At 31.2% G+C, this 21,151-nt stretch overlaps 1 protein-coding gene across 1 annotated transcript in view; it reads left to right on the forward strand.

The window, feature by feature from the left end:
* The first annotated feature begins 6,209 nt into the window (after positions 1–6,209).
* Positions 6,210–21,151, forward strand: part of LOC109546642 (pancreatic triacylglycerol lipase) — a 17,514-nt gene continuing 2,572 nt past the window's right edge. Inside the window, exons 1-4 of the mRNA XM_048660910.1 lie at positions 6,210–6,322; positions 9,257–9,368; positions 12,425–12,573; positions 18,936–19,184. Coding sequence (XP_048516867.1) covers positions 6,274–6,322; positions 9,257–9,368; positions 12,425–12,573; positions 18,936–19,184 — 559 coding nt within the window. The 5' untranslated portion in view covers positions 6,210–6,273. The remainder of the gene's footprint in view (positions 6,323–9,256; positions 9,369–12,424; positions 12,574–18,935; positions 19,185–21,151) is intronic.

Consider the following 21,151-nt stretch of genomic DNA (forward strand, 5'->3'; position numbering starts at 1 on the left):
GATGGGTTTGAGGAGCACTGCGGCGCCGCCCCTGGCGTGACTGACAGAATTGCCATGCCTACAGATATACTGCCAGTTTCTGTACGTCGGTATCTGTCAACAACGTAATATTTTTTAAACCTACAACATATTTTATATGCACACATTACCCAACATTTAATGAAATCGTCATTGGTCATTAATAATTCATGTAAATGTGGAAAATAACAGCAATTTTATTTTGAGTACCTGGTACAGTTTCTCAACTGCATGACTGAGACCAAATGCAATAATTTCGATATCAAAACCATACAATCATACGATCCATTCTAATAAATTCGTATTTTATTTGGATTATTTTTGAAATGGCTCGTGGCCGTAGTTATTAACAGTATCGCAAAAAATTGTTATAGAAGTATTTTATTTAAATCTGTATAAGCCATAACTGCCAATTATTAGTGCATGTAACGGTTTATTAATGATTGGGAGAATACAATTGAACGATATGTGGGGATGGAAAATAAACCCAATTAACGAGTAGAGAATGTTCAGTTTGCTATGTTGGAAAAACAAATAAAATGGTATAGAAAATTGTTGATTAGAGAACAATTTTACTAATATTTGACAATATTTGCTTTCCTGTTTCAGTAAGATTCAACTGAAGCTGTTTACTCGGATTGATTGAAGAAGTTTATAACACAGAAAAGCGGCGAAAGCTATGAAATATTTCTTGTTTAAATAATTTGGTATTCATATTATTTATTGTTTTGTTCTGAAGACGTCATCTTCATCCTAAGCACGTGTTTATTAATAAAATTCGTATTAAGTAGAAGCACTATAGTTTGCCGATTTTCTTCCGACGTGTAGAATGGCGCAATAATGTACATTCTGATTTTTCTAAACTTTTTATCGCTATTTAGTCGGTCTATGGCTAAGCAAGAAATTGAGCTGGAGACTCATTTAGATAAACAGCTGCCATAATAGGATATGGTGCTTTAAATGTACAAGATCTAAACAATAAATGTTGCAAGTAAATGCAGTTATATTTTCTCTCATGGAAATATGCATAGGAAAAAATACAAAATGAAATGCTTTCAAATATAGACTAAAAATGACATAAACGTTTCTCAAATCCGTCGATATATTGTGATAATAAAAAACCATGTCGATTTTAAGTTATGTGGGTAAAAACATATTTCGTTTTCATAGTTTTAAATTCATCCTGTTTCAATCGATCATATGATATCTTTTTCGTATTTTTCTCGTATATTTTCTGTTAATATTGATGAATTCTCCTGAATTCACAAAACAAGCTAAATTTTGAAAAAACAGGAGGTAAGCAAAACACAAAAAATATGAAGAGTACAAAACTTTTTAGTTTGTTTGTAACGACATTAACCTTAGTTTAAGTCGCCAGAAACTTGGAATTTGAGTCATTCAGCAGAATTGATGACAAAAATAAAGGAAACACTGAATGAATTATTTTTTAGAGTATTCCGATAGCTATACAACAATCGTTAGGAAGATTAAATTGCAAGCAACAGTTTTAGTTAATCCCATACATCTTCTTTAAACCATGCTGAAAATCCATAATATGCATGCTTTTCTAACACAGAAAAATAGCTAGATATTTGGATTTTTATTATTACTGTTTAATGCATTTCAGAATAACTGCAAAAAACGAATAACAAATGTTTGTGTCAATAAAATCCTATCAAACGTTCATACAAATTCCAAAAAATAGAGACCATTATTGCATATTCACAAAACAGCCTTCTATTAGATGGAACGCTTTATTGATATAATGTCGGCTGAACAGACAAATAATAAATATAATTAACCGTTATGGCTTTAAAAAAATTTCTTTTAATCGAAAAGTTCAACGACAATAAAGCACATTTCTGCTGATTTATTTACAGCACAAACAAAATATATTTTAGCACGTGAAGTGTAAAAACGAAAGGTGCAAATTAGCTTTTTGTAGAATAAAATATTGAAACGCGTATATTGCCATGAGGGCAATGCCGTTCCAATTTTTCCCGTAATGGAAATTAGTCACGGTTTTCTCAATTATAGGTCAAACCTTCGTTGAAATTAACGACATGCTTCTTTGATTCGGTTTTTCATGTCGGAACCGCATGATATTTAATCAAAATCGTTAATCTTTCCATTAAAAAAACATTTTATGATATTTGTTGTACTTAGATTAGCGTGACTTAATCGGCCTATTTACAACATGTCCAAGAAAAACAGGCACCGGACATACCAGTACTTTGATATACTATTTATAATTAAATATGTATTTTAAGTTATTTGCTGAAGTTAATTGCTAAAGCCAAGAGAATGATTTGACCAAATACGAAACAAATAGTTTGGTTTAGCATCTTTTTGAGCAAAACATGATTAATGGGACGAAATTAGTGAAATTTAAAGTAATGAACAGATGTAATTTAATGCACTGTTCTCCTATTTCTCAGGATATGTACCTACTGAAAACGAACTAGTAATGATGAAGCAATCAGGAAAATAAATTGCATGAACCAGTTAAATTTTGAACGAAATATATATTTAAAATTTAAACATAGCAAATTTTAATGAAAACTGTAGAGCAAATGAGTGCAAAGTGAAGCAAGCTGATGAAGTCCACAATTAAAACAAGCAAAAGCAGGATAAACAAGAATTTAAATTAACTACACAAAACGAAATCAAAATTATTAATAAAAAACAATTTTTTTTGAGCAAAATACATTAAAGAACTAGTTAAATTTTTAAACGTGGTCTTTCTCCATCAGCAAGATAATTTTAACAAATATTTGTTGAGTTTTATTACGCTTGACTTGGTCATATATTTAATAATAATTTTAATTTTTTTATCGCACCCAAGAATTTTCTTTAGATGCCGTGGTGATGCTTAATGATTTCCAAATATATTTCTCTAACATATTTCCTACTAAATGGTGATTCAATTGAAAACTGAACTTTAATTCTTATATAAAATGTATAAACTTTAAAATTTCACTCAATTAGTGTTTTCCAATTTTTTGTCAATTTCACTCAATTGTCATGATTATGTTATTAATAATGACATGCAAGACTTCCAGACTTTACTCCATTAGATTTTTCGATATGAGCTTATCTCAAGTCTAAAGTTTTAAATTTTTTCAGGAACGCATTTTTAATAAATTTTACCAAACATCCCCCGAAATGCTACAGAAATACTGCTGAGAATTCACTGCCAGGAAGCATTTTCAACAGTTGATTTACCTGTGTTTAAGCGTTATTTTAGCAGTTTTAGTCTTCATGAAGAACTAAAATCTATTTTGTGATTGTAATACATGAGTTATATTTTGGACTTTTGAATTTTCCTTTTTAAAAACTTTATTTTTACAGATACAATATTTCCTTTAGCTCTGATTTCTCGGATTACTCTGACTAACTGTAATTATGCGCTTACCAAGTATATATAAGTTACAAAATGCAAGTTAGCTTAAATTATGATAGTCCGGGCAGTTTAGAGGTTTGAGCGTCACATAACTCATGTCATAACATCATACATAAAAGCACTCTGAAACACCTTAAATCTGATGTATCCAGACGACCACTCTTCCCATTTAAATTGAATTCAGAAAATTTTAGAGGTGGTTTATCTCCTGTCCAGGGGATGTCTGTTTTGTTTGAGATCGCACATCTTGTATGAAGCGACAATTGTTTTTAAGTTGACCTTTACTTTTTATGTAACCTTTAAAAATCCATAGCAAAAATTTAAAGCTGGCAGATATATTTGGAATGTTCAACAGATGGATATCAATAAATGGATTTGACTTAAACGAATTTTTAATACGAAAAATGTTGGTAGTCTAGTTTGGTTCTTCAGTGCCCAATTTCCTTGAACGTACGACTACAGAAATCTGATAAACTTTTTAGACTTTAAAAATTTATTTCTGTATAAAATTTTCAATCTAAATTTTATATAAATTTATAAGAAGTTCCCATTGGCGCTTGTAACAAAAATTATCTGTCTTCGCTTTGACGAGTTTGAGTTAAAGCTCCTGGTGAAAATTATAAATATAAAGTATACCCTACGTCCGTTTCTATTCTTAAAGTTTCTAATCACTTTATCATTAAAACTAAACTAAAAACATACTTTAGCAAAAACACAGAAATCTTTTTTGGAAGTTCGAAACCTCTTTCCGGAGGATTACCTGTTTCTGATTTCTGGTTCCTTATGGAATCGCTCTATATATTTATTTTTCCTTTCTATAACCATAGAATGTTTGATTACTCTCGTTTTTTCTGATTCTCTCTTGAGATAATTTCTTTTCAGGTCTCCTTGCATCCAAAACGTTTCTCAAATTTAATTTACATCTTAAAACAATTTAAAGAATACATTATCAATTTTTTATTTGTGAAAAAATTCAATGTGCATTAAAAGAATAAGTGTATAATGTTGCACTCAAAAAATTATAAATTTTAAATAGTTTTGCTGTAGAGCGCAAATCTAGATAGTAAAAAACTATTTTACTTCAGACTCCCAAACGCGTAATTAAAAATATATTTAAAAGTGGTAATTTTTTTTAATTGTTAAACTTAGTAGTAATTTGTGAAATGTAAATCTCTTGTTTAAAATTTCTAAAATAAACTTTATAAATTTAGTTTCCATCAGCGCTTGTGACAAAACTGTCCAATCTTTACTGTGACCAGTTTAAGTTAAAGCTCCTTGCAAAATTTGCTTACGTATTGCTTAAAAAAAAACTCCTTTCCTACTTTCTTATCTGTTCACAAACTTTGTAATCTATTTGTTTTCGAAAATCTCAATTTATTTTATTATATTGACTTTCTGGTAATAAAAATACTTTTTTTAGACTACGTAATTCCTTTTGGAAGTTATTTTTTTCAGTGGCTTTGCAATGCTGGAGCCGCCACTACCAAGCTGTATATTAATTAGTGATACTGTTATTCTATATCAAATTGCGCTCTTTATTTATTATTTTTCTTTTTTATATCACGCTTCTCTTAAAATGTTTGTGCTGCTCTGATTTTTCTTATTCCTCTATGAGGCACTTAATTTTTTGTGCTCTTTGTGTCCAAAGAGTTTCCGAGGTTTATTTGAAAGAAATTCTTATTAAATAAATCGAGATCCTTTTTTTAGTTGCATCGATTTTACTTGAGACTTTCTAGTGTGTAGGTTTCAATCAACAATTATTTCTAAAATATGCAAAAATATATTGCAAATTGGTAAAACTTAAAATTTTTTTACTTAAAAAGTGCAAAATAAAAGATATTGGCAACCGATCTACGTGGTCTAGAAAAAAATATAAATTGCTAAGATTTGGGAAAATTCTTCATTGCTTAAATACGAGATAAATAACGCTCAAGATAAATCAAATCAAAATAAATAAGTACCTTTGAAACCAGAGCAGATATTTACTACAAATTTACTTACAAATGACTACACTAAATATTTACAGAAAGCACTCTGCATACTTGTTAAGAATACTTAATTTCCTAAAAATTTGAAAGCCAAGTTTTCTAAATTTTCTAGAAATACTGAAAAAATTATCAACATTTATTTACTCTATTTTAAGAAGTTATAAGGAATATTTGTCTGTTTATACGTTTTAGCCTTGAAGACGGACATAAAATGTCTGAAAGCTTACGGGCAAACTGAGATTTTTCGCTTGTAATTTTTCTCTATTTACTAATTGAATTGTTGCCTTTCAGAAACATTTTCACTAGTGTTCCATTCTCATGTTTCTTCTATATACATGTTTTCTGGTCATTACTGTAACACTTCTGATAAATAATAAACTCATTATGCTGTTGTCTGTTAAATGTTGGTTAATTAAAGATTGGTTGGCGTAACAGTGAACACTTCTGAGATTTACCAGGTCAAAAAACTTAAAGACGCGATCCTAAAAGTAAAATGATTTATTTGAAGACGATGTTGCGAATTTACCGCTAATTGGAATTAACTCTTCTGCTTAAAAATTGTATGTATCGCGTATAATATTTTAAATAAATATATATATATAACTCTGTAAATCACACACCCTTTATAAAGACGTTTTTGCAACTATAATAGATCGATATTGTTACGTTTACTCGGCTTGCAAAGCGCAGACTAAAATTCGCTGATAAAGATTTAGCGGTTAATGGCAAATTTGCTCTCACCAAGCAAGACTGGCCATTTTTTTTGTCGATTAAACCCCTGCCCCCACAACCAAATACAAGAACGTCTATACCAAAAGTTGGTAGAAATGGTTTGGGTCAATTACCACCAAGATAGTGCACATTATGGGTGTTTCTGATTATATGTTTATGTGTTTGCTGAGCGCATTGCCTGGTAGGTTTTTTACATTTTTGACATTTCCTACTTTCACTTATCGCTAACATAAATTTATCGACAATCTCGTTTAGGCAATTTTTCGTTTCATTAATTAGCATTTAGTGAAAATTGTCGTGGTGTGAATGGCCAAAAATGTCAAATGTTTGTGAGTGGCCATTTATCTAAAACGGCATGTAGGAAATAGTATATTAATGAAAGAAGATGTTTGTTTGCAACTTGGAATTATTTTGATTTTATGCATACTTTTTTATTATTTTTTATTTTATATTTTTTTATTATTGAGGTTGATTGATTGTTGAAGCTGTTAATACTTCCTTGCTTAAGTGGGCTCCATTTTTGCGTCATTAGGAGTTAGAAAGAAACAAACAGGTTTGATTTTTGTTAGTGTCCTAATTACGAAAGTTTTTATTATTTTATACTAACTACTTTTCAAGTTGCAGAAGCAAATGGGTTGTTTGCTTTATTCCTTTTTATGTGAATACCAGTTTTTATTTCACGCGGCTTTTCTGAGGCTGGTCTTGAGGTAAGGTGGATTTATTATCCTAATGCGTATTATCTTTTAAAATTGTTCCTTTTTTCTGGTAGAATTTAGGCCTCAAAAAATTCACAGCAGCAAGAAATGCTTTTGAAAATTTAAGCATCGTTCATTTAACTGTAGTCACTTTATTATTATGTTACAAAAATTATTTTACACGAATATTGTATAGTCATAAAACATAACGAAACAGTCTTTCCACTATACAGGGTGTCGCACGGCCAGCGTCCACCAGAATATTTCAGGAAGTAATGCGATTTGAATCCAGCAAACTGTTTTTTTAAAACAACGCTGTTTTCAGATGAAATAGCAGAGGCATGATGATGAAACACCCAAAAGCCTGTGTGTTTTAGTGTGGGAGCTGCGAAAAGATGAGAGAAGTAAGCGGGCGTAATTGATAAATTGACCATCAATTTTGTGAGTCACATTTACAAAGCAATAGGTTACAATCAGGTTTCGGATGGATTTTTCTAAAACTTTCTAAGTCTATAGGATCAAATGGCTACTAACGATGGCAAAGCATGCAACCTGCTTTAGTCTGGGAGATATGCATTTTTAAGTAAGCGAACGCGTCATTGTTTTTTAAAAAAATTGAGTTTACGACTTGCGTACAATTTTCAATAAAATATTTCGATTTTCTTCTCGAAAAATGCATTGTGAGCACTCAAGTCCATCTAAAGTTTGCCTAAAGTATAACAATTCTCAATATTTTCCATCTGGCGTTTACATAAGTGTGAAAATTCAAAATATTTTTGGCTTAAAAATTGGATATCCGGCCTTCAAACCCTTATAACTTTCCAGTTTTCTAACCGTCATTTTTAGAGAACATCAACGCAGTTTTATTTTGTTTAAAATCCAAAAACTTTGAAAAATTTAATTTTTACAGTTAGGTAAAGTTTTTCGAAAAACTAACGGAAAATTGAAGAAATTTAAAATCTGTTAAAAATTAAAACTGAATGTAGCATTCTTTGAATAAAAAAGAAATACGCTAGAAAAAACGGAAACGGATAGAGTAGGGTAGAAAAACCTTTCATTAAAGTCAAAAGCAAAAACATTATACAGGGTGATACATTTAAAATAAGGAAGTTTGAAACAGTTTCCGGTATAGCCGGTAGTCGTACAATGGCGCTGTTATTTCATCTAAAAAGAACGTCACCGAAATTAACATTATCCAAATTTCAGGATTCAAATCGCATTACTTCCCAAAATATTCGAACGGACGCTGACTCTGAGACACGCTGTATAGTTTTTCTGTCCGTGAAACCAGCTAATTAGAAAATAAATTATCCACTGATTACATTTATTTTCAGCAGGCATTCGTTAAGCGAAGCTTTAAACAAAAGAAAATTCTCATCAGCCTGTTGTCTATAAATAAAAATTGCAATATTTCACACTTACGCTCCAATAGTTATTGTGCTCCAATTTCCCATTGCATCCATATGGGAAGGTGTGCCAATAATAGTACCTACCCTACTTCCTTGAATACGATTAACATTTCATTTTATAATTTACACACTTTAATAATGGGCTTATCCGATCTTTGCTAATATTCACAAACATTATTGAAACATTCATACTTATTGTTATGCGACCTTTTGATAACGATCAGATACCGTTCATGTCACTGAAAATGTATTATTCTAATAGGAGGACTATTACACTTTGTAAGTACTATTTAAGAGAACATGTTGAAAATTAGATAAAGCGTTATGAAAACTTGCTTAATAAAAGGGGCAATAAAATTATGCAAATAAGAAGAAATCGTCTTCATTTTTCATGATCATTAAAATCATATTACTTCTGCTATTCATTTAAAAAAATTTAGATTTTTAAAAAACATAAAATCTTAGTGGAAAATTGCATTAACTCGAGAAAGATCCTAAAGCGACCGAGGCAATGATGTAAGACATGTGCGTGCAAATCAGATGAAAGATATCAAGGAAAAGATATTAAATCGCATAATGCTGACTGTGTGAAGTTAATCTCGGACAAATTATTATTATTCATCAAATTCCCATTAATATTAGTTACCGCATCGAAAGAATGTGTTAATTTTTAGCATCCTTCATTAGAATCGGCGACTAATGTGTCAAATAATTGATATAAGCTGAGCATAAAGTTGAGAAAGTAAAAGTTCGAGCTCGTTAAATAACCGCAATAATTACTTAATGTAAATTAGTCAACAATTATTTAATCAGCCGTCGTTTCTTCAAACACTTCCAGCTTTTTGTGGGTCGTGTTAAAAAACTTCTATGGACTTTTTAAAATATATTCAACAACAACAGATTACTGTAAAATCTAGGTTACTCATTTTATATCTCACTTAAGCAGACTTGCTAAAAATTCCAAAATGATCCGGTAATTGTGAGGCTAATTGTATGTAATTATAATTGCAGGCCCACCTAGTATATCATTAGATAATGCCAACTTGCAGCTTTATCCAATAAACAAAAATAAATGCCACCATATTGACCCGGTCCGAGATATATCTTTTCAGCTATTTACCAGGTATGTATAGAAATGTGGTTGCTCGGTACTTGTTCATAAAATTCTTAAAGAAACAGGTTGAAAGTAATACAGGAATTTTTATTGTTAGTGCATTACAACACTCAATCAGTCTGCAATGAATTCGTGTGATTAGATTTATGGATAAAAGGCAAATTATATCTAAAAGCAATTGCAAATTTTGCTTTTTTATGTTCACATTCGAACTGATGGAATGTACTTTTTATACCGGCTGATATAAAAGTAGAAGTATAATTTAAGTCTATTTTGGAAATGAAAGTCCTGCAATACATGCTGAAAAATCGTGAAAAATCTGAACGGTTCGAGTCGTGAATCGTGAACGACAGATTGAAGAAAAGTAGGACATGAGGGCCTGTGCTTAAGCGGTTCATGTCCAAACAGAAAAGACACCGTTACGGAAAAGTTAAGTTCTTTTAAAAATGATGGGCTTGATTTGAAGGTTCAGTAGCGCAGCTAAAGAGAGATTGAAACCAATTTAGTGGACAGATAATTTTTTTAAAGGGGGATTTAATTCATTTTTCATCAAATTAATGCAAAACGTCGATATAATAAAGCAAAAAATGTTCAAGCTCTGTAAACCTAGAAGATAACATTATATGGCAAATTCCAAAAATTAACTCTAGACAAAGACCAGATGAAGCTGAAGGCCCGCCACCAAAAAGATGGATATACAAATATAGCGCAGAAGCACGGTTTCAGCGACAGAAGAATAAGAAAGCGGAAGAAAAAGAAAGCTGCTTTAAGGAAGAAGTAAAAGAAACAGCCAGGTTTAACGTGCCCGCCTCACAACCGTTTTTTCGTAGCTCTGAAGAGTTGGTAGATGAAGAAAGCCAATTTTTTGCCAAAGCGCTTTTAAGATGCTTTATCAACGAAGAATAACAAGTAGATAAATTTCAAAGACACGACACTTTAATATTGGACACCTCTTTAACAAAGTATTCCATGCAATAAATGCTTAAAATAAACTGCTCAACGAATAAACGTTAAGTCAAATTTGCCCTAAGTTTGAAACTGGATAAGTTCTGAATGCTTTAGGTGCTGTGCCTATTTAACGCCTTATTTAGTCGAATTCTTTCTCTGTTAATCCGTGTTGTTGCATAGAATTACATGTTATACATAAACCTGCTGCAGGGTGGCAGATGAAACAATTCAAATATTCTCAAAATTCGGCGTGCTTCTAGTGGAACAAAAAACCGTTGTAAAAAATTTTTAAAACGGTTTTGTAATTCTTCGCCTACTTTTATGTACAACGTGATGTTAAAAAGTCTACATTTTGTTCTTACAGTGACAAGTAATAAGATTTTGCCTCTTGATCCGTTTTTTTCAAAATCAAGCTCATGCTGAAACTAAAACTTCATCGTCAACTTAAGACAAAAATTTTACATATTCAGGGTTGCATAAACGAAATATTTTTTTGAAAGGAAATTCTACTTTTATTGTTTTCCAAGCTCTCAGACCTCAGCGACAGTTTTGATTTGGGTCACTTGTATTTTAAATATTTATCTTAAGTCGACTATGAAATTGCCATGAACTGAAAAAAAATTTTGAGACTACTGTAAATAAAAGAAACGAAAAATTAAAAAACCGTTTCGAGATATAAAGGTTGAGTTTATGTCATTGATGTTGAAATCTACAAAGACACTTTTCTGTTCCCCTGGGTGAAATTTTACATTGTTTTTCTAATTTTGTAAAAAGGATAAAAAACAAATTTGATAAAAATCAAAATCGCTCGTACCAATGCAAAACCGTCAGGTTTTTAGCTCGTCTTTTGATTTTTCACGATTTAGGAGATACTACAAATTGGTCAAGTACAATTTATCACATTTAATGTAAGATGATTTTTAATTTTTTTATTGCGACTCTACATTCAATTGTCCTACTCAATAAAAAAGTGCTGGTTCTGTTCCTAACTAATCTTCACCAAAAAGAGCTACATTTTTACAACTTGAACGAACATCTTGTTCTTTTCCTAATTTTGATGTGCAATTGAAAATAATCATTTATCCAATATGAAAAATTCCACATAATGCGATGTTAATAATTACGGCGCAAATTGAATTAGTATCATGTCATGTTTGATTTATTATTTCTTTTATTACATGCAAATTAAAGCGTAATTGATATGTGACAGTAAGTAACACCGTGTTAGTTTGGTGCCAATCAATGCAGGCCAATTAAGGTTCTTAGTCACCTTAAATACTCTAAAAAAATTATATTTAACATGTCAAGCAAAAGCAATTCAGCATTTACGGATATTATGGGGCCATTTACTGCAATTTAAGTAAGCTGCTCATGATTTCGCACCTTATTCAGACATTTAAATGATTTAGTTTAATTTATGGCAGACATTACGACCGTATTTCTATGAAAAACACATATGTATACGATAATTGAGAGAGAAATCTCATTAAAAGATGCATTTACCGGACGATTAAATTAAATGTCTTTAGGTTTATGAATTTTAAAGTAAATTGCATTAATTCTACGTCTTCTTGTTTGGCAAATAAAAGCTTTTCAAATTTTCCACTTTGATTAGTTGACGCATTTTTAATAATCAATATAAATTTGGATTAGTCGATTACTTAACCGAGACTTAAGAAGTACAATCACTCCTAATTAACTTTAGCCAAAAAGACAACAAAAGATGTTGAACAGAACTCTGAAAAGTTCTCTTAAAATTAATATTGTTTTAAAATTTTAAATGCAAAATTATACAAAAAATAGAATGCAAAATATAACATTTCTTTAAGCATTCAGTCGTGTTAATTTCAGCATTAAAATTGTCATTTCATGCAAAAAAAAACGTTTTGAGTTTATATCTGAACACGAATATCCAATAACAGATTTATTAATCAAAAATTGTGAAACATAGCAAGACAAATTTTTAAATCGATTCTAATAGTTATATTGTGTATATCAATCTTTAGTCCTTCATTCTTATTTTCTTCAATATTTTCGGTTCAAAAATTTACCAAGAGAAGTCATACCTGACTGGCACTGTTTAACGTAAATTAAATTATTTTTGTACTTATTTTTAGACATAATCCATTAATGCCCACACCTCTCCGGATAGGAGACGATGAAGCCCTGGAGAATTCGCATTTCAACTTCTCCGAACCTACAATTTTCTTCTTCCACGCATTCTTTGAATCATATCAACTTATTCCGGCTACCTACATTAGAACAGGTAAATTTGTGTCATTTTATATTTGATCAGCGTGTTATTAGAATTTGCCAAAGCTTAAAATCTTTGAGAAGTTTCTCATAAGAGAAAACTTAAGCAAATTGAAAACGAATGTATTCCTTAAACAGTTTCAAACTAATTAAATGATAACAATTAGGAAATCAATGACATTTTAAGATTATGCACATAATTGCACCGATCTGCTACGGTTTTCTATGTCAAGAACGGTCAATGTCGAGCAACTTTCACCATCCGCAGCCAATAACTGCAACAGATGCAATTGTGGGTTTCAGACCACTGAACTGTGCTATTTACATTTACATGGTACGGGTATGATGAAGTTTGTTGGAGAGGTCAGTATGGTACTACCTTCCGTTTTCATTTCTCAATGATTTCACGTAAAAAACTCGATTGAAATATGTGCATGCCTCGCGCTAATGAATGTGGTTTGAGTGTGGAAACAATAAGCAAAATAATAAGTTTTACTGACTGCACCTGGAAAATATGAATGAGCCTTTGGTAAAGCAAATTTCATAGGGTTGAAGAAGGTTTACTTGAGTAAAAAATTCCAATTTTCTCATGGTGCATTGAGTTGCATCATAAACCGGGTAACTTCGAACACATTTTCAAAAGTTCAGAACCCATTGTGAACATTAAAGCGCCTAACTAATAAGCGCACAGTTTAAAACATATCAATTACAAACTCGACTAAATTTGAAAGTAATGTAATTTCCATGTCAGGTATTACGCCACATCTTAAAAATGTAAAATGATTAGTTAATTATTCAGTAAAAGTAGGGTGGTTAGCACAAAAGTATTTCTCAGGCAAAAGTGAGTTAACAAACTAGATTAATTCTTTTCACTGCAAGCATATGTGGCACAAAGAATTCTCATTGATATTACGCACAGTAATTGTAACGGATGTCAATTTATATGAATGATTTGGTATCAATTGTATTTTTTTGATTTTTTTGGGCTTAAAAGCGACCAATGATATATTAGATGCTTCCGTATGAATAGATAAGTAACTCTTAATACGGGCCCGAATTGGATCAAAAGCGAGTGATTTTGTCTAAAAACAGAATTTTGCAAAATTGAAATCGGTTATGAATCTTGAAAGTCATAGGAATGTGAAGGTCGAAATGAGGATAATTTTTCAAAGCAAATGTTACCCAGCAATGTTTTCATTGTGGATTTAAGGTTGCAATTTTTTGGAAAAACAGCTTTTTGTATGTAGAAAGTTTGTGCATAACTGTAAATATCGGGCCGATTCGTAAAATTATGGAAAAAAGTAGAATTTTCTATAAAAAATGCATCTCCGAAAATTGCAATCAGTTGAAAAACTTGGAAGTTATGATGATTTACAGATCGAAAAGACGATTTTCCGAACAAAATACTTCAAATTTTCACCTCGATTAACTCATTTTCAAAATAAAACATCAGATTGCTTGGAAAGTCTATTGTTGGCACATTCCACTGTTTATAAGAAAATTTGCATTGGCAATAGTTTGGAAGGAAATGGGCTCTGAATATTGGGAAGCCTAAAACTCTCAAATTTGTACATACACTCTTTACCCTGTAACTCAGTCAGTTATCAACATTTTTCAGAAATTTAAAAACTCTTAAAATGCCCATAGACTTGGCGTAAAAAGTTGTTTCAGAGTGGAAGTGGGTTTAGATTTTCAAACATCTGAAGCCGCTAGTTGTTCCTGGAAACACGCTCTTTTGCTACAAGTTTTGCGGCGCACCAAGCTTTTTTCAACTCTAGAATGTATTTTTAGGAGAACCTCAATGGCTTTCAAAAAAAATTAAAACCTTAAAAATTATATTTTTTTAATATTCCCCTTTTAATTAACATGGTTTTCGTATATAGCTTCTGCTAAAATCGAATTTAAAAAGAAAGAAAAGTTAAAGAGACTTGAACGGCCATTCACTCTCTTTCGCACTTATTTGCCCATAACTCCGCAACAGTTGGCAATATTTCCGAAAGAAAAATGCCCTGAGTTGTCACATGTATTCGCCAGAATCTGGTTGTCCTGAAAAAATCGACATTTCAAACGGTTTGGGAGATAAGGAACCCTGAATGTTGGCAATCGTTCGTTCGACTGTACCATTTGCTTATAACTCCACTCTTTTGCCCGTAACTTCGTTAAATGTCAATATATTTCGAAAGTTTCAAAATGCCCGAAGAACTAGCTGTAAAAACAATTTCAGCTTTCAAATTGGATAGCGGCAACAGAAAGGGAGTAAAACGAGTTCGAACTCACAGAGTGTGAAACTTCTTGCGAAAAAATATTTGAGAAATTCATTTTAGTTGAAAAAGTCGACATTTATGAATACTTTATTGACGAACAGACCATTTTCCAAGCAAATTATTCTCACTCAAAAATGTCCAGTGCATTTAAGGCCGAGTACCCGAATTTTTGAAAGAATATATATTTTTTTGCCTACAGAGGTCTTTTTTTTAAATTGTGGTGTCCTCTCTTAGTATCTTTCTTTGTGCGTACATGATAAATAAAGTAATATTTAATTGCAGCTGAATGTCTCAAAGGAGCATCATCTCCACATTCAATCGAATAATGTTGTTTGTTAGAGTGGGCCGTTAGCTCTAAAGTTCCTTTCTTTCATCACTCAGGCATGCTCTTAGCGTGGTGACAATATTCAAATTATAATTAAAATATTTACATATTTAATTCTGTTGAGAAAAATCGGTGAGAATTAAGCTCAAAATCCGTATTCAACAGTATTTTTTGCGTTTATTTTTCCATTGCTGCCTCAGGATGATGCGGAACCTTTTATTTTGGTGTCCATAAGAAATCGATGTTATTAGTGAATTGAAGCACTTGAGAAAGTTTCCTAGTTTATGCAAAGAAAAGTCTAGAGCATACAAAAAGAAGTGCGCTATAATTTCGAAAAAGCCGTTATAAACTTGAGTGCATAGTGACTTTAACCAAATTTTTTCAAATCATCAAAATTCATCAGATGAAAAAAAGAAATATGCTGTTTGAAAGACAATTTAATATGCTTTAATTGTATATACTTCCCAAATCAAATACATTCCTGGGTTTCAGTCATTTATTGTCTCTATTTATCAATCAAAGTACGTTTCGGTGTATTTTTCCAACATCATCAGTTTTTCTAAAATAACAGGTAGTTAAAAAAAATTGTCATTAATTTAAAAAACAACCACAGTTTGCCAACAGCCTCATCATATCACACATTAAAATACATGACAATTGCAATACTTTAAAACATTCTAAAATTAATTAGGCCTAACAGGTGATTAGTCAGGACAATCAAATTTGGGAAGAGACTAGAATTATTCGTTCAGATACTTAAATATTTTTACTTATATGTGTAGCGTTGTTGCTGCTTTAAGCCTTGGCATGAATTTGGAGTATTAATTTTGTCCATTATCGGACACAAAGCGAATAAAATACTGTTTATATTGATTTCTTTTACTTTCAGCTATTTTTCTTTGCATTCTGAGGATATTATTTTTGGCTTGCAAAATTCTTCAATATACCGGGTGTTAGTTAATATTTTATGTTTATTTCATTTAATTAATGTATGATATACTGAGCTACGATTGACGGTATCCGATCTGAAATTTATAGCATTGTTATGTTTTTTAATCTGTATCATTTCATGGACTCTTCTCTTATTATAATTACTCTCGTTAATCAGTATTTTTGTGGTATCAAAATCAAAATTATGCAACATCTGTTGTGCATGCTGTGCTAATGGTGTACCATTTTCGTTATTTTTTCTTAGGCTATGTTCGTATATTCTTTTCTTTAGATATTGTCCTGTTTGACCTATGTATGTGTTATCACAATTCAAACCGTCTATTTTGTAAATTACATTAGGCGTGTCTAACTTGTTAATCCTAGGTTTCAATTTTGTGAAACATTCATTTGCTAAGGTGTTTTTAGTTTTTTCTGCTATGTTGATATTATGTGGTTTGAATATATTTTTTATTTTTGTGTTAATTTCCGGAATATATGGTAATTATATATACTTGATCACCTTCTATTATTTTATTTATGTTTTTGCATATCAAAATGATTCTTGATCTGGACCACTTACAGTCGGAAGGGCGCTGGAGGGCAGAAAATCTGAAATATATCGGACGGGTCCTGGCCGCTGAAATTCCTTAGCACGAATCGTTTGGCAAAAATAAATTCTTTAGAGTGTGAATTTTGGCAGAAAACATACCAATATCTAAATAAGTAGTCCAGTATCACTTGCAGCCTCTTAGTATCCGCGACACCATCACAAAGCAATAAACAAGTCTGGATTCTGGATTCTGCGGATCTTAACATTTGAAAACAGCAAAACAATTGTTTTACAAGAGAAAAACACTAGTGTTGATATCTTGATGTTGAAGACTATCTAAGCAGATTCAATTTGTAGTTTCAAAAGTTTAATTTAAAAAGTTAATACTGCGGAAAACCTGACTGAGTGATGTGGAAAACTGAGTGAAAATATCCTTCATGGGTTACAAGAACTCTTAAATTTCGGGTTTAATTCACCGAAGCAAGAGTTCCTAATTATCTGGTTTAATTCCATCTGGATTTCGATAATGAAAACGTTAAACTAACCATAAATCCCTCTACTAACACTTTCTTAATTAATTTCTTCCGGAAATGTTTTTTTCAACCACTTCTAAGTTCGAAAATTTTTCCTTGTATTGCTTAAGATAGCTGATTTAAATTATTTAAAAAGTATCAACGGATATCCAAAAAGTTTTGTTCATACATCAACATTTCAATACATGTGACCACAATGCAAATTAGGAAACAGTACGAAACGCAATGGAGTCATGCCAGAGATAAGTTCTTCTATCTTGTCTCTGCATATGCTTTCTAATGGTAGAATGGTGAGCTTCCCACCATCGAAAAGTTGTGGTAGAAGGCATTTCTGCCAAAAAACGCCACTAACTATTAGTATCATAACTCTTCTTGAAATTCAGAAGGGCAAAACATAATAATTAACACAAATAATGACCTTTGATGGCAATGTAAAGCGTATTTCACAACAGAACGACTTTAATTTAACATTTAGTGTTTTAAATTTAAAAGTTTAGACAATAACATTACACTTTGGAAGTCCTGGCCAGCCAATTTTTAAAAATTAACTGAAAACGATTTTTAATTAGAAAAATCGAATTGAGAAAAATTGCAGAACAGTTTAATTTAGGATCTAATTTAAAGAAGAAAAAACCTGCAAATGACGCAAATTACCTGTCAAGACAATAAAAAGTATAGTCCACCACAGAAAGTTAATAGATAAGTTCTATATTGGTGAGGCGGATTCATTTTTTCACAAACTGTTTGTTGGGTATTTCGAATCAAAAATGTTTGCCTGTAAAAAAAGACAGAATTTTCTCAAGTTTTTTTATCACAGATTGATAAATAGTGCTCTTATTTGCAATAAGAACGAATTATTTATCAAAAAATAATCAAGAACTATCACCTAGAGGGTATCCTGCGACACACTTAGGCTCAAGCTGAGTGTTTTTTAATTCATACATTTTTTTACATTCTAAATTAAACTGTTCTGGAATTCTTAATTCGATTTTTCAAATTAAAAATCATTTTCACTTATTTTTCAAAAATTGAATTGCCAGGTTTTCTAAAGTGTACTGTTATTGTCTAAACTTTTAAATTTGAAACGCTGTAAAAACTCAGCTTGAGCCTAAGTGTGTCGCAGGATACCCTCTAGGGGATAGTTCTTGATTATTTTTTGATAAATATATATATATAAATAATCTTTATTTCCTACAGAAAAATTGTATCGTCCCAATCGGCCTTTCTGCCCTTTTGATAAATAATTCGTTCTTATTGCAAAATAAGAGCACTATTTATCAATCTGTAATAAAAGATCACGTCTTTGTCAAACAGCAAAATTAATTTCAAATACATTGTTTTAAGGGGCCTTAAAAGGACCTAGAATCTATCAGATTAAAAACTTATCAAATTATACGAAGGAATTTAAAAGATATTTATTATAAACCGAATTTAGCGACCTAAAATTTTCAAAGAAGTTCATCATGTTCTTTTGACCCCCTGTATACGTTTCTAAAGACATGCCCACATTTTCCCGGACCGCTTGTGTAACATTACATACTTCAAATATACATTTTATTGTATTAAGCAAGCAAAATTTTACATTTTGTAAATATGTTTCGAAAGAGATCGGTTAAACCTGTACCTCATTTTACCACCTTAATTTAAAAAAGATGAAAAATTGATTATGTCCAAGATTCACCATGAGGATCTAAACGGACGTCTTATACGAATTATTTCGAATTTCTCGGCAGATGCACTGGAGATTCGTTTTGGAAATATTTAATTTTCCAGCTTATACACAACGAGGAGATCACAATATCATCCTACTGAATGCACCTCGTTTGGAGGCAGGTCCTTGGTACTTGACTGCAGCACAAAACACCCGAGTTGTTGGAGAATACACTGCAGAATTCATCGATTATCTAGTTTCCAAAGGACTTTACTTGCCCAGTTTGCATCTAGCCGGATTGAGCTTAGGTGCCCAAATGGCTGGTGTTTGTGGACGAAATGTAAAGAGCGGAAGAATAAGAAGAATAACTGGTAAATAAATTAAAATAATAAATAACTATCTCAAGGTACATTTCAATATTAGAATAAAGCTCTGTGTGCTTTACGGGGCGTTTATATTTCCTGCGATTTGCTCGGCCACAAGATACATTTTAGACAATTTCCAATCGAAAATATTTGAGAAAATATTTCCTTTGTTCTATCTGAACACAAACCTAAAAAATAATTACTGAATGCAAGTACTTATTTCTAACGACTTTCTAACTTCTATGTAATTTATTCTATTAAATGCATAAGCTTTTAACGAACTATCTAAAGCGCAATAAAGTAATGTTACCTGTCGCAGTTATAATCATAATTACTGTGCATTATTTTACTGTCGATAAGCACTTTCAACCTATTATTTCTGCCAATAAATGTTTTTTCCAAACATACGTCTTAAAAGCCCCCAAAACTCACCAGTTTGAAACAATTGGCTCAAACGCTCCACTCTTTTGCGCACAACTTTAGTAACATAAAGTTCTACAAATAACCAAAAGCTGTAAAAAATACATCAATATCCGATGGCTTATTTATAATTAATTATTCATCCAAACATATTTTTGAACTTTCCTCTCCAATACTTTAAGCCGATCATTTTTGTGGCACTCTGGCTTAACCCTATGGATCGAAAAAACTTACATTTGCATTTTTTAACCAGAGTAAAAGTGTGCTTATGGAAACTTTGGCCCTTTTAGGCTGCCTTAACCTCCCCCTGAGCCTAATGTAGATTTTTGTTTTACTGAAGTTGGTTCAAATGATACAAAAACGAGTGTTAAATGTCTGATTTTTATATGATATAGTAAATTTTATGGATATTTTTAAACGCATGAGGATGGTGGTTTATGAAGTCGAATCCTTTTTCAACATTTGCTTTTCAATAGCTTTTCTTCTTCGTGCACGAAAATAAACAGTTTCTTTAGATTATTTACTTAACCTTTTGTTTCAGTGTTTCAGGGCAATTTTTGCTCACAGCAGCCGAAAAATTCTGCCAGCAAATACAAACATTTTAATTAAAGATTTGTTTTCTCAAACTTGCCTCAAAGTTATAACCTTCAGACTGTTTTCCGTTCATTGTTTTTCAACAGCGTGCTTATGCATATTGAAATACTCATTAAAAATTGTTTTTGGGGGGTTTTATTAAATGTTATTTATAATTCGTTTTTTGCTATGTGCAAGTTTATTAAGTCAGTCAGTCAGAACCATTTGAATAACTATTTGAGTAGCTTTAGAAAAGAGCTTTTATCAATAAAATATCAAATTTGCTGGGTGTTTTTCGACATCATCAACATTACCACTGTACTTGGTTCCAGATGGTTAAAATTTCAGTCTGTAGTGCTTTTAGCCTTTTCAGTTTAACTCATACTTGATATGCGCTTGAGATTTACGTTCGCTAGTCTACTTCTTGAGAATGACTAGGATACAAAATATTAATTTTTCTTTTTGTCCACAATTGCTTTGGTTTCTTGTCTTCTGGTTGTATCTGAGAAGTATATAAAAAGAAATAACAGTACTTTTCTGTAATTTGTTAGAGGAAATTAAAGCAATATGAATGTTTATAGATAATTCACTAGTAAAGTTGCAATTTTGACTTGAAGACAATTTACAATTGAATTTATTTTACAGCTCAAACAATTTTAAGAATGTAATTTGTTTAAACACTGGGTACGTATTTGTAAAAAAATGATTTAATTACAATGTTTTTCTTTAGCGAAACGTTTTTGGACAAAACGGCAAATTTATTTTGCAAAGGAGAATCAACCATCAACACTAAATTTCCCATAAAAATCCGAAGAAACAATAAAAGTCCCACTTATTTAGACTTCTAAAACAATTAAAATTCTGAAACAAGAGTTTTATTTTTTAACAACCTTCTTTTTGGGTATTTCGCCTCAAAAATTTTTGTCTTTAAAAAAGACAGAATTTCCTCACGTCTTTTATTACAGATTGATAAATAGTGC

The sequence above is a fragment of the Dendroctonus ponderosae genome, unplaced genomic scaffold, assembly GCF_020466585.1.
Source record: "Dendroctonus ponderosae isolate FM_Combo_2020 unplaced genomic scaffold, Dpon_F_20191213v2 Dpon_F_20191213_1, whole genome shotgun sequence".
In the NCBI taxonomy this organism is placed as follows: Eukaryota; Metazoa; Arthropoda; class Insecta; order Coleoptera; family Curculionidae; genus Dendroctonus; species Dendroctonus ponderosae.